The 15,045-nt window shown below is 34.2% G+C and overlaps 1 protein-coding gene across 2 annotated transcripts in view; it reads left to right on the top strand.

The window, feature by feature from the left end:
• The window catches only part of SPATA6 (spermatogenesis associated 6), a 98,606-nt gene that overhangs the window by 55,819 nt on the left and 27,742 nt on the right, over positions 1-15,045 (top strand). Inside the window, exons 10-11 of one of the 2 annotated variants that reach the window (XM_037498269.2) lie at positions 215-399; positions 5,083-5,182. In XM_037498269.2, coding sequence (XP_037354166.1) covers positions 215-399; positions 5,083-5,182 — 285 coding nt within the window. The remainder of the gene's footprint in view (positions 1-214; positions 400-5,082; positions 5,183-15,045) is intronic. The other variant, XM_037498271.2, reaches the window with a different exon arrangement.

Below are 15,045 nucleotides of genomic sequence, written 5' to 3'. Positions count from 1 at the left end.
GATAGTTTTGTAAATTTTAGGTAAGTAAATAAATGATCCAGATATGTTTAATATTTAATTTTACAGTTTTACAGTGATAATGACTGCTATGTTCTCAAATTTGCCTTCAACACTATAGCTATGACATTAACTTTTTTTTTTTACTTTCACAAAAGGGGTGTGTGCTTGTGTATGTAATACTACTATTAAATAATGTTGTTTGTTTTTTAAACAGGTTATGCGGTCATCCCATGGGAGAGACTACGATGACTCTTTTGAAAGGTGTGATGAGTATTTGAGCTCAAGGTCATGTGGCAAGCCCCAACATTCAGCGAGGACCTTACTAGTCCATTCAGCACCCTCAAATATGCCAAAGCATTCTCCAAGCCCTGTGTTAAATCGAGCTTCTCTCAGGGAAAGGTAATGTCTAGTCTCTATTTCTGTACTAATTTTTTGAATAATCGTTGTTAGAAGAGAGCAGGCAGTAATTATGCATGTGAAGTGATTATTTGTAAAAGTGTAACTCGATTTTTAAAAGCTTAAATTGTTTTTGTTTAGAATATATTGTATATTACCTCGTGTTAGATATTCTTCTCAGCTCAGTTTTTTAATGAGTTTATTAATTATTCGTAAGTTTGTTAGAGTCACTTTAATCCTAAATAAGCTTAACCCTAATTTAGTTCATGAAACTTGAAAAATAGAGGAGGTGACTGTTTGTCTTTACTAGATTCATAGGAATTTAATATAATAGGCATAGCTTATAAAAATAACACAGGTTATATTTTCTTTTGTGATAATGATGATACTATTTATTATTGGTATAATTTCTGCAAATAACATCCCCTGATCTCCCCAAGAGATTCTAAATCGTGTAAAGATTCCACCTCTCCCTCTAAAAATGCAACTGAAGTCAGACATTTGTTATAATTTAAATGTGAAAGAAGTAATTCCTCTTCGTCTGTTTGTTGTTGTTGAATCCAAATTGGAAATTCCTTGCCTCTCTCATACATAGTAACATAGAAAATAAGAGTTGTCATAAATTAAGGGGGAAAAGCAAAACACTCAAACCTGGATAATTTAAACATTTTATAGAAATTTGAAAACCAAAGAGATATACTGTCAACAAACAGCATAAACTATAACTTTCCAAATGGTATCAAAAAGATAAAGTAGCACACTAAATTACTGGAGCATTTTAGTAAAGCCATCAGACTTAATTAACAAAGTTTAAATTAACTGCAGAGAGTCTGAAAAGTTCATTTCGAAACTGATGACTTGAACAAGAGTGTGTCACTTTGGAGTCTGTATTAAAACTTCCCTGTTGTGAGCACATCAATTAATCTATTCCCTCATTAGCCTGGCGAGCTTTCAAAATGAATATAGGGAGGCGTGCTGGAGACCCTAGTCCTCAGATAAGGAATTTTGATCAATGTTGCTTCTAGTCCATCATGCTTCTAATCATCAAGTTCATGGATATAGATACAGCCATATTAGTGTGGGTGTGTATATATATGTATGTATCTATTGATAGTTCTCTCTATGTGTATATATACATACACATATATATTTGTGCTGAGACAAAGAGACAGAGATAACTATAGGCTTTAAAAGTTTAAGAGGAATTCTTGAAGAGAGGTTTTTCTCCTGAATCTGGTAACATGTATCTTAATATCAGGAAATCTTTTTGATTTCTATGCCTGCTCTGATGTTCAGACTGAGTGGTGCTACTCTCTTTTTCTCTATTTAGAATTAAGCACTTGTGGTTTTGTTGATCAGATTCTTTGCCACACCTGTAGATTTTCAAGATTTTTTTAAACCTGTGTCTCCTTGAATATGTTTGCATAAAATCTTCTTTTTTCTTTCTTTTTTTTTTTTAAAGATTTATTTATTTATTTATGCAAGCACTGGGTACAGTCAGAAGCACGGGAGGGTGAGAGAATTAGCCAGAGCGGAGAACAGAACAGGCAGACAGATGGAGAACACTGCTGAGGGGAGCGGCGGGCGTGGCAGGAGAGGTCTGTCGCACCATGTGGGACCCTCGCCGGCGGCCGGGGATCGAACCAGTGCTGCAGAGGATGCAGGCAGCTTCACAGCCCAGCACTCAACCGCTGTGCCACCGGGGAGGCCCTAAAATCTTATTTTTCTACCTTTTCACATATGTTACAGAACTCTCCAGTTGCCTGTCAGTTATAAAGTAATAATTGTAGTCCTATGTTACTTTACCCTTGTGTACAATTTTGTCCAGCTTTTGAAATCTGTTCTTTCCAAGTTGGTAAATTATTTGTGGAGGCTATATTCAAAAATGTTTCTTAGAGGCTAATAGCTAAAGGCAACTGTCCCTTTTTTGTATTTCAGTGCAGGACATAGGTTGGGACAGTTCAGTGGTGCTTGTACATTTATTTTAGCATTAGATGTGGACAAGTTCTTTGCAGGAAGCAAATGTATGATCTATATAATAAGCATTACTTCTTTTACCTATGACTTGAGAAGGGGTGAGATACTTTTAAAACAAAAGAATATAATGGCAATTTAGTTTTGAATACACCATAATAATTAAAATTTTAATAGGGTGCTTTTTTACTTTCATTATGGGAGAATGCCTCTACTTTGAGTGTAGTTCTAAAGAAGAATTTAGATTTAGTAAATAAAGGAAAATATTTTAAAGCATATTCCTAGGAATAGAAACATTTTGCCCTTTTTTGCACACTCCACATCTTTAAATATAAGACATTCTCTGATTTGACTTTTGAGGTCACTGAGCAATATACTTACAGGATGTTTATACAATCTGTTGGAATCAATGAACAGTTTAAACTGGTATAAATGTAGAATTTATGTCCCAGGAAAAATTGCAAGTATGACAATATATAGGTACAGGAGTTTTTATGTAAGGGAATATTCATTAAAATTAAACGTTTTTCCTTTAAGATTTCTCTAAAATGCTGACTCCTTAAATATATATATGAGTAAATAGACTTTAAAAGTTTGTCAGTGATTCTAAGCAAGTAAATTACTTTGATTTATAATGAAGGTGGTTTTTGCTTTAAGTACATTAAAAAAAACAAACTTCCAATAAAGTTAGCATACCATAAAATGGTTTCAATTTTGACTATAATTGTTACATTTTAGAAGCAGTTTTCTTCTCAAAGTATAAATATTAATATTATGACTTTTAATTTGTATAGGCTGTAGAGAGTTATTACCAAAATCAGACTAGCAAATCTAATTAAGAGGGAGCTGATATTCTTTCTAAGCATGCTTAAACTTTTGATTTGGAGCTAAAGATTGTTAAACAATCATTTCTTATACCACAGCACAGACTAGTGGATCTTCTTATAGTATCAGTGAAAATCTTCTTGGAGCTGCATATTTGGATCTGAAGTTTTTAAGATATATTACACAAGTAGCAAATAGTAGAGACTGCCAATATATTTGCATAGATGCAATAACACTTCCTTTTACAAATACAGGAGATTAACATTTACGCATAATTGATCATCTGTTATTGATAGCGTTCTTTAAAACAGATTATGGAAATAATTTATCCTGCTTAATAGTTTATACTTTGTGTAAACAAGTAAAATTGCAACTGTGAGAACTGGTAGATAATATAGGCAAAGATATAAGCAAATCTATTAGCATTTTAATACTCATTTATTTTTAAAGAATATTAACAATGCTTCATATAGATGCATTATAATTGGAAGGGTCTAGAAATATGTATTATTGTATAAAAAATACAGTAGCTTAGTTATAATAATATTAGTTTTGAGTTTTGAAAGGACTTAAGAAAGAATAGTTGCTTTATTTCTTCTTTCATTCCATTCCAAAATTCAGACTTGTCATGTTTTAGTACAAGTCATGTTTTCTTTCCTATTTCAATATTTCTCTTAAAAAAAACTTGTAACACAAAATAGAAAAGTGGTATCTATACTAAGATGTGCCCCCCCCCTTTTTTTTGAAGAAATAGGGCATAATTGGATTCTAAATATTTTCATTATTACAAATACTTTGTTTCTCTTTATAATTAGTTTTATTTTTCTATATGCAGAAAGGAATTTCTGCCACATAATGTAAGGAAGTATGATTAAATTACTGGAGAAGAAATAATTTCAAAGATGCTATACATAGACATCATTCTAATATGAACATCTATATGTTTAGAGCTAAGACTTTAGATCTAAATCTAAATATATATTTAGGGATAAAGGGATTATGTATGGAAATTATTAAAATCATCAGATATATAAGTATGCTCTCCCAAATGCACAACAAATTTTATTAAATATACTGTGAAGACATAATACAATAGCTGAGAATGAGTTCTTGAATTTCTATCGGTCTTTCATCCTTGGTCCAAGAAAGTGGATGTTATTTTAATCTTTATATGTTTTTACACAGGGACAAAGGGAAAAAAAGATTTTCTGTGTCTGACATTTATTTATTTATTTTTTTAATAGAGGCATGTTTTTATTTATTTATTTATTTGTTTGTTTGTTTGTTTATACATGCACTGGGTACAGTCAGAAGCGTGGGAGGGTGAGAGAATTCACCAGAGCCAGAGCGGGGAGCAGAGCAGGCAGAAGGACTGAAGTACACTGCTGAGGGGAGCAGCGGGCGGCAGGAGAGGTCTGCGCACCATGTGGGACCCTCCTCCGGTGGCCGGGGAGCAGCCGGGGATCGAACTGGCGCCACAGAGGCCGCAGGAAGCTTCGCAACCCAGCGCTCAACCGCTGCGCCACCGGGGAGGCCCATGACATTTATTTTTTTAAAGATTTATTTATTTGTGCATACAAGAACTGGGGTACAGGCCAGAGATGCAGAGAGGTGAGAGGATTCACCAGAGACAGAGTGGAGAACAGAACAGGCAGACTGAACTACACTGCTGAGGGGAGCAGCGGGCAAGACAGGAAAGGTCTGCTATGCCATGTGGGTCACCTCCCTGGTGGGGGATCCAACTTGTGCTGCAGTAGTTGTGGATTGCTTCATAGTGCTGAAGCTTAACCTCTTGTGTCACCAGGGAGGCCCCCGTGTCTGCCATTTTAAAAGATTTATTTTTCGCTCCCTCTGGCTACAAGTCACCTTTGTTTTTTATGCCTACAGATTCCATTCTGATTGGTGTTCACCTTCAAACTGCGATGAGATCCATGACCGGGTAAAAAATGTCTTGAAATCACATCAGGCTCATCAAAGACATTTATATGTTAGTTTCTAAATTTCTCTCTTGAAGGCTTTTTGTAACTGGGCAAGACAACCAGCCAAGATGCTTAAAACTTGCAATAGTTAATCACCTGCAAGGAAAAAAAACAGATGGAACCTCTATGTGAAGAAAGTCAGTTGTTTTGCTACAGGCAACATATCTAACTTACTGTTTGACCTGAATCATTATGCAAAATGTTTGACACAGAGCATCTGAACTATAAACAATGTTAGTGATAATTATCTCATAAAGAGTTAAGTAGAGACTTTGTCACAGTTATCTCACAGCCTTCAAAATATGGAAACTCTTCTATGGCCCAATATAAAGCAATTTTATTTCTTGCAAATAGATTTTATTCTAAATGGTACACTGAAGGAGAGGATGAGACATTAGTGTTTTGAAGAAGCTTCCAGCAGATTTTGTGTTATTAAATATTTAAAAGAGGAGTTAAAGAGCAGGTTTATCACGTTTAATGTTAGCAGTAATGTGAGAATATTTTCTGAGCCAAGGCAAATAAACATAAACATGAGAGACAATGGGGGAATAATTGCAGCCCATTGTTATTTTTGTGTTTGGTTCCTTGTTTCATTCATTAATTAAAAAAACAGTCATTTATCATGAGTGTCATGTAGAGCACCAGGCTTGTCTGGAGGATTTGTAAGGATTATGTGACTTGGACATCAGTTTGTTCAGCCTTAGGTTTCTATGTGCATACTGTTTTTAAATTAAAACTGTCTTCAAAGTACAATATACATATAGAAAATGAACAAATCATAAAAAGTAGCTTCATGACTTATAATAAAATCAACAGACTACCTGCCAGATCAAGAAACAAAATAGTATCAGCTCTTTTAGGAGCCCCTTTTGCTTCCTTCCAGCTACTGCCACTCCAAGGTAAACATCCTAACTGCTAATAGAAGATTAGTATTTTGTATTTTGATATTTATATCAATGATGTGTTACAGTACCTTTTCCTTTTTTCTGACATGTTCCACTTTACTTTTACAATTCAGACATTTTTGCTTGTTACATTTGGCAGTAGGTTTTCACTTTTGCTTCAATACTGAATTTCAGTGTATGAAAATACTGCCATTGATGTTTTCATTCCTTTGTTGATGGACATTTGGATTATTTATGGTTTGGGTTATTATAGAGGTGCTAGGAGTAGTTTATTAATATCCTTGGTATCCTTGATACCATTGTGATCACAGAAGACACTTACTATAATTTCAAACATCAAGAATTTTTTGACACTTGTTTTGTGACCTAACATGTGGTCTGTCTATGAGAATGTTTCATGTGAACTTGAGAAGAATGTGTACTCAGCTTTTGGGGGTAGGGGTTGGTGGTCCATGCCTATAAATGTCAATTAAGCCCATCTAGTCTAATTCTCCATTAAAGGTGAGAGTTTCCACGGTGATTTTCTGTGCAGTTGCTCTGCCCATTGATGAAAATGAGGTATTGAAGTCCTCTACTACAATTGTGTTGCTGCCAATATATGTTTTCGATTTTTTTGTGAAAGCAGATATCTTAGAAGTATATATGACCATAAGAGACTACTATAAACAGTTATATGCCCATAAATTGGACAGCCTAGAAGAAATGAACAAATTTTTAGAGCCATACAACCTCCTAAGATTGGAGAAATAGACACCCTTAACAGACCAATTACAATCAAGGAAATTGAAACAGTGATTAAAAGTCTCCCCTTCTCCCACAAAAAAAATGCCTGTGTGCAGACAGTTTCACTGGTGAATTCCATCAAACCTTCAAAGACAAAGTAATACCTATCCTTCTGAAGCTCTTCAAAACAATTGAGGAAGAGGGAATGCTTCCACACACATTTTATGTGGCCAACATGAATATCAAAAGCAGAAAAAAACATGCATAATTCTTATCTTCTCAGCTAGTACTACAGAAGATTCCTTATGCTTTTTCAGAGACTTTTTGCTTAGCTTTTTTCCCTTTACCCTGGTGTCCCTTCATTCTGCCAGTGTCTTGAGGGAACAATAGCTCAGTTTTGCACCCTTTGTGTCTCCTTGGATTTTGCCCTCTCAGATTTTTTATTTTGTCCATCTAGCATAGTTAGGCTGCTAAAACCCTGCTGATTCTTTGTCCTCCAGCAGTGGATCTATGGTTGAACAAAGCATGAATTTGGCACATTTTGTTCTGTGCTCAGAATCTACATAAACCCCCAGGATAAAACAGCAACTCACCTCTTCTCTCAGAAATCTTGCTGTTGTTAAAGCAGCTTTCTAATGACTTTAAAAGAAACTGTGTGTGTGTGTGTGTGTGTGTGTGTGTATACATTACCCTTTATTACTCCTTCCTGCTTAGAAACAAAGATTCCTTGTCTGACTTTCTTGAATGCATGGCAGTAAGGTTGCTCATGTTGACTTATTCTAGGCATTGATCTCAATATCTTAAATTGTTTTACATTAAGAACAGCTGGAACATAAACTCTTAAAATTAGTCATATTTTTCTGCCTGTGTTCACTCACAAAGTATTTATTAAACTCAGTATATGCTGTATGTCTGGCACTATGCAAAGTGCTGGGGAATATTTTCATAAGCTTAACTTTCTGTCCATAAGGAACTGAAGTAATTGAGTGATAATTTAATAACCCAATAAATTAATATAAAAAATGGTGTGGCACATTATATCATAAGTATAATAATAAAAGAACATAAGTAGTAAATGCCATTGTTCTTCCAAAGGACTGCAAACTGATTGCATGAGAATAATAACTTTACTTAATGTCCACCATATGCCAGGCACTGTACATGTATTATTCTATTTACCCTCACAGTAGTCTAACAAAATATTGCAAAAAGAAGTAATATTTTTTGTAGATGAGGAACTGAGATGCTGTTTTATAGATGAGGTACTACTTAATAGATGAGGAAGCTCAGAAAAATTAAATGGCTTAGAAGGTCATATAGCTACTTAAGATGATTGGAACCAAGATTTGAGTATAAGTTAACACACTTTGATCTTTACCATGAAGTAGCAATACACAAAGTGCAAACTGATGCACATAAACCGGTTAATATGCCAAACACAGATGTAAAACCATGAAAACCTAAGATCCACTGATACCATGCATGTTCAGAAAAGACATAAGTACTAAAATAACCAGAAGTAGACATTGTGGGCTGAACAATGGAACACATTTTCAGAACATAGGTCAGAATGAAGTGACATTGGTCCTGCTTGAAGGATACTCAAAAGATATATTGTCTTTAAACATGAAATAATGTTTTTCCTTTTATTTCACAGAGAATTTCAAAAGTATATATAGATATATATATATAAAGGATGTTTTACTTTACAAATAATTTATTTAAATATCAACCTGTTCTGAAACATTGAAAAAATCCTCATGAATCATGAAGTATTTGACTGGTTCATACAGAGGAGAATAAAACAATGTGTTAGATGTTTGACAATCATTAAAAAATGAAGAGAACCCATTTCAAACAAGCTAACAGAAATCAGTAATTAGAAAAGATTCTGTCAAAATTGAAATCCAGGCAAAAAAGGAGAAAATACCCAAGTTTTCAGTTTCACATTTATTCAAGAAAATGTAAGACCACTTCAGTAAAGACCCCAATTCTTTTGCTATTACATCTGAACCACAGACACTGGTGCCTTTTGCAAGAAATAAGTGAATGTAACTTAATCCCATCAGCTTGTCTAGACAGTTCATGTTTGGAGATAAAAATCATGTGGACGTTATGAGGAGTAATCCAGTTAAGGAAGACAGTTCTTGTTGGGCCAGGTCATGGAAAACCAGGGCAAGAAGTTTAGACTTTACCTTGGAATCAGGAGTCATGGAGTCAGATACATTCAAGCATTAGCGTAGGTATTGAGTACTGTGGCCAGGGGAGAAAGACAGTGACCTGTCTAGAGGAGAGAGTCATTGCTCAGGTCTGGTTACATGTTGCCATATAGGAATTCAGACACCCTGTTGAGCATCTTGTCCAACTCTTTTTTTAAGAAGTTGATTTATTTGTAAACCTATTGCTTTCATTCAAATTTTAAAAAGTAAAACATTTTGTTGGCCAAAGCACACATTCCCACTGTGGAAGATGACGGCCTCTACTTTGGAAAAAACAATAATTACTGAGATGTTTAAGTTGTATCATCAGTGTTTTTCTTTAACAAAGTGAATGTGACATTAGTCAGTTGTCTTGGGAGGAAAGTAAGTATTTCAGGTGAGATTTGCCAAAATAATATGTAAAAGACTAAGGTAGGAAGGCTAATTTATGATTTGCAGGTTTATGGATTCCATTTTAGTATTTTGAAGTTGATTCATAAGTTTAAGATTTATTGAATTAACTACACTTTGCCAGCCACTGGCACTAAGTGCTGTTTCATGAAGTGTTCCCTCTGCAATCAAACTGCTGGAAAGTTTCTTCTCTGTCCTAGTTTCCTCTGAGGTCTCCTGTGAATGTTAACAGAGTTAGCATTTGTGACATGCTTTGAGTGACACTGGCATATAGAAAATGTTAACTACATGCTTGCTGTTTTTATTTTTAAATCACTATCTGTGCTTAGTAATAAAATGGAGACTATTATAAGGGACTTAGAAGTCAGTCTCACCAGGGATTTGACGTTTATTATATTTTTTTCTCTGAAAAACCAGCTGTTGATTTTATTGGCTCCGTGGTGCATTTTCCTACATTATTGTTGTTTGCTCTGCATCATTTCCTTCCTCCTTTCTTTAGAATCAGTTTGCTGTTGTTTCTCTTACAAACTTTTGGTGGCTATCTGCATCATTAATTTTTAGGCTTTCTCCCAATATACACTGTGTTAAAAGTGATAAATATCCTTCTAAGCAATGGGTTAGGATAGCTGGATTCTTAAGTTTTAGTGTCATGCTTTGACTGCTATTTGGTTCAAAACATTTTCTAATTTTCATTGCAATTTTTTCTTTTGTCCTTTGATTATTGAAAGGTGTATTGGAAGATTTTCAAACACTCTTTGGGTGAGGGAGAGTGCTTTATTTTTCTTTCTTTCTTTCTTTCTTTTTTTTTGCTTCACCCTACTGTGGTTTGATAACACTTGATTTTTCAGTGTTCCAAAATTGATTGTGACTTAATTTATGTGTGATATATGGTCATTTTTTGGTTCTTAAGTGCACTTCAAAAAAATATAATGTCTGTTGATTGTTGTGTTCTTGACAACTAGGTAAGGTCTGTTCATGTGGCTCAATTTTTCTTTATCCTTACAGATTGTTTTCTTGTCTATAAGTTCTGTCAGATACTGAGACAACAATTTTTATTTTTTTATAATTTATTTATATTTTACATTGTTCATTTTTGTACAATGTTTGCTTTCTCCTCTCAGGTATAGTTTTCATAGGATTCCCACCACCAGTTCACTCATGCACCATCACCATAGTCCCTTGTGCTCTTCCCACCCTTGTTTTGATCCCTCTCGCTCCCCCTACCCTGCAGAATCTCTCTGATTTATAGTTGCCTGTTAATTTTGGGTTTTTTTATTGTTATTATTTTTTTTCCTCTGACCCCTTGTTTGGTTCCCCTACATTCCTCCTATAAGTGAAACCATCCGATATTTTTCTTTTTCCTTCTGACTTATTTCACTGAACATAATCCCTTCTAGCTCCGTCCATGTTCCTGTGACTGGCATGAGTTTATCTTTTTTGATTGTTGTATATATACCATATCTTTTTGATCCATTCATCTATTTTAGGGCATTTGGGTTGTTTCCATATCTTACCTATTGTAAATAGTGCTGCAATAAACATTGGGGCGGCTTTGTTTTTCTATTCTTGTTATTGTTATATTGAAGACTAAAGTAAATATTCTGATTAAAGTTTAATAAAAATGATGTCAGTTTTATCACTCCCCTCCTGATTTAACATACTGTGATGATCCTGTGATTCTGTTGTTTCTATATGTTAACCATCATATTAAATCATATTTTATGTAGGTGATACTCATTTAAATGTAACCATGTTTTATCATTTTGTGGTTCTTCATTTATACTGCCTCTCCAGGTTTGTTCTGTGGTTATTTATTTCTGTGATCATAATACTCTAGTATTTCTTTCAGTGTGGATCTTACTGGATATGAATTCTCCCAGGTTTGTTTGTCTGTTTGTTTGTCTGTCTGTCTATCTGGAAGTTTCCTGATTTTACTGAGATTTTTAGAAGATATTTTTTTCTGGTTGTGAAATTCTAAGTTGGCAGTTATATTCTTTCAGCACTTTTACATTATCATTCTATTGTTTGGGTAGAGAGGTTGTGATTTCAAATAAAGTAGACCTAAAGAAAAAGTATTACTAATTACTAGAAATACAAATATTAAATATATAATACAATTCACTTCAGTGTTACTGTTGCTACTTTGAGTATGTCATTTTTAATTTTAAAACTTTTAAAACAGGTAAATATAATTCAAATACACAAAAAAATTAAATGTCTGGGTGGTTTGTTTTTTTTTTTTTTTAGGTGAACATTCCTTTAACCACCACTCAATTAGGATATAGAGCATAGCCAGCAATCCCAGAAGGCCTCTGTGTAGCATTTTCAAATCACAGCACTCTCTTTTGTAAGCACAATACAATTTCCTGGTTTTTACAGAATTATTTCCTTACTTTTCTTTATGATATTATTCCTCAAGTCAGCATTTTGTTTTTAAAAATTTAAATATACCTCTTCATTTTGTATTAGTCCTTAGTCTCCTCCTCCATTTGTCTTTTATTCCACCACTACTTTTTTTTTCTCTTGCATTTTATTTATTAAATGAACTGGATCGTTTGTCCTATTGAATTTCTAATAAAACATTATTTAGCTGATATAATTCCTGAGCTGTAAACATTTTCCTTTGTCTACAGTATTTCCTTTAAATAGGTAGTGGGATCTGGAGACTTAATCAGATTGCATTTTTGTTTTCAAGAGTATTCTGAGTCTTCAGGTATATAAGCTTCATATTTTCGACTCCCTCCCTCTCTCTCTCAATTCCAATGCCAGCATGTATTAAATATGAGCTACAGAAATGGTGCTATTTCAATCATTTGTCATTTATTTGCTGAAGTCCTTGGAAAAATAGAAGCTTTGCTTCATTTATTTGGTTACTTGGTGGCTGTGTCCATATTTGAAAAGCAAAATAAATGATTCCCTCCCTTTTACAGTTTTCTTAATAAAGACTTGTTCTTTAAAGCCCTCCAAAGGTGAACAATTAGTTTTCCTTTTTATTTGTGTTTAGGGCATTGTAAACTCATAGATTTGAACATATTTGATGTGTGTTGATACACTTCAGCTGTTATTCCTATTGATGCTCAAATACTCCAAACTTGACTTTGGCTAATGGGAAACTCTTCATGTTGGTCGGCTCCAAAGTCATTTTAATATGAGCCTGATAGGCACTAACAGTTCCAGCCTCATCTTGCACATTTCCTTACCCAGACATGAGTACTTTAATATCACCTTTATTGCCTGCAAGGTTTCCACATAAAAGGGGCATACACTTTATAGCTTACTCTTCTCTCTCATTGCCTTTAATATTCTGTCCCTGTCATTGGCTTTCAACAGTTTTATTATAATAAGGGTATAATGTTGGAGTGTGTCGGTCTGGTATTATTTAACTTGCAACTCTTTGGGCCTCTGGGATCAGAATGTCTGGTTTATTTCCCAAATTGATATGGCTCTCAGCAATTATTTCTTTAAATAAATTTTCTATACCTTTCTTTTTCTCTTCTCCTTCTGGGACCCCCATGAGATGCATGTTATTTCTCCTTAGGCTATCCCAAAGGGCTTCTACACTGTTGTCATTTTTTAAAAATTCTTTTTCTCTTAGTATGGTGTCTACCACTATGCTTTTAATTTCATTAATTCTCTCCATTATTTCCATTTGTCTACCTGGTGAGACCCTCCTATTTTATAATTTTGTTATAGTATATTTTAGATCTGTTAGTTCTGTTTGTAACATATTTTCTCAATCTTTATTGTGTTCATGTTTTGTGTTGTCCATCTTTCTAATTCAGGAATCATAGCTAAAATCATTACTTTAAACTCCTCATCAGGCATATTCCACATTTTTATTGGATTGAGACTGCTCTCGGGTGCTTTTGCTCCAGCATTTGTGGTATGCTCTTCTGTCTCCTCGTTTTTATTATTTTTTAAATAATAAATTTTATTTTTATATTCCCCTTACATTTGCAACCCCCCCATTCTGACCCCAATCCCTCCCCTCCCACCCCCCACCCCAAAAAGTGTCTCTGGTTCATAGTTTTTTGTTGATTTTGATTTTCACTTTCTTGTAGTTATTCATTTTCCTGGTCCCTTATTTAAGTTTTCTAGATTCCTGCTATGAGTGAGACCATCCGGTATTTTTCTTTTTCTTTCTGGCTTATTTCGCTGAGCATGATTCCTTCCAGCGCCATCCATGTTGCTGCAAATTGCATGTGTTTATCTGTTTTGAATGCTGAGTAATATTCCATGGTATATATGTACCATATCTTCTTGATCCAGTCTTCTATTTTTGGGCATTTGGGCTGTTTCCAAAGCTTAGCTATTGTAAATAGTGCTGCTATAAACATAGGGGTGCAGGTGTTCTTTGGAATTGATGTTTCTGTGTCCTTTGGGTAAATACCTAGGAGTGAAATTGCTGGATCATATGGAAGCTCTATGGAGAGCTATGTGGAGATTTCTGGACCTACTAAACATAGAGCTTCTTCATTTTTAATTTTTATGGGTTGTAGTAGGGAGCTTCATTTTCTTAATAAATTTACTTTATACCTCTCCTGCAAGAAGCTCAGTATAATCCTAGCATTTTTCCCCAGGATCTTTAGGTCTCTATTCTTTTACAGACTACTAAACTGCCATTGCACCTGTTCAAATACATAGGCAGGAAATGTCACAGTAAGGCACCAAACATTTGCAGTGACCATCAAGTGTTCAAACTTTCTTGTGTAGTGGAGATTCACAGTGATCCCCTAGCCTAAGTCAAGTTCTCAGCAACAGTCATCCTTTTATCTTGTGGGGGTTGTTGACTTTGTTTTGTTATGATTTTGGTTATAAATACAAAGAAGATGTGAATCCAGTGTCTTCTGTCTGCCATCATCCTGATGACTTAACCCCTTATATCTTACATGTATCTTCTTTTTTTAACAATTAAGAGTCTTGATTCTCAAGAGCACCAGAGATGATAAAATTAGAATATAACATAAGTCCTTTTTTGCTTTGTCAAAGAAAATTCTCAGGATAGAAATTGCAAGTTGGTGCCAAAATATCATTGTTGCAAACATTGTATTTTTTCCAAATTTCGTTTTCTTCCCTTCCACTCTTTCACAATTGTAGTCATCTACATCAGAACATATACCATTATATACTATACCTTCTCATTTATAGTCTTTATTTAGAGTTAGTTCTACATGTAAGTATTGACTGTTCATTATTTTATGCCAGTGTCTTAACTCATTTCCTTTTTCTTAAGCTCTTTCTCTAGTAGATTCCTAAGGAAAGGTTTATCAGATTAGTGCCTGAATTACAAATAATTATTTGCCTGTTGTCATTATGCCTGAAAGTTAGTTTGGCTATATGTAAAAATCCTTGGCTTACATTTTATTTATTTTAAATATGTTACTTGAGTTTCTCTGACACAAAATGTTGCTGTCAAAATTTCCTTAAAATTAATTTTTCCTTTGTAAATGAAATTCACATCTCTGTATGTTTCCCCTTTATTTTTAAAGGTCAAAAACAATGTCAGGATACATCATGTTGTTGCTTATTCAAGATGGATTATTTTCCCCATTTAAATTGGGACTATTCATTAAATTTTAGTGAACATTATCTTACCTCAATTATTTTTCTTTTTTGTAGGAATTCCTATTATAC

Source organism: Talpa occidentalis, unplaced genomic scaffold (assembly GCF_014898055.3).
Source record: "Talpa occidentalis isolate TD23 unplaced genomic scaffold, MPIMG_talOcc4v2.1 talOcc4.9, whole genome shotgun sequence".
Classification (NCBI taxonomy): Eukaryota; Metazoa; Chordata; class Mammalia; order Eulipotyphla; family Talpidae; genus Talpa; species Talpa occidentalis.
The sequence above is the reverse complement of the archived record's forward strand: the minus strand, read 5'-3'. Positions and strand labels throughout refer to the sequence as shown.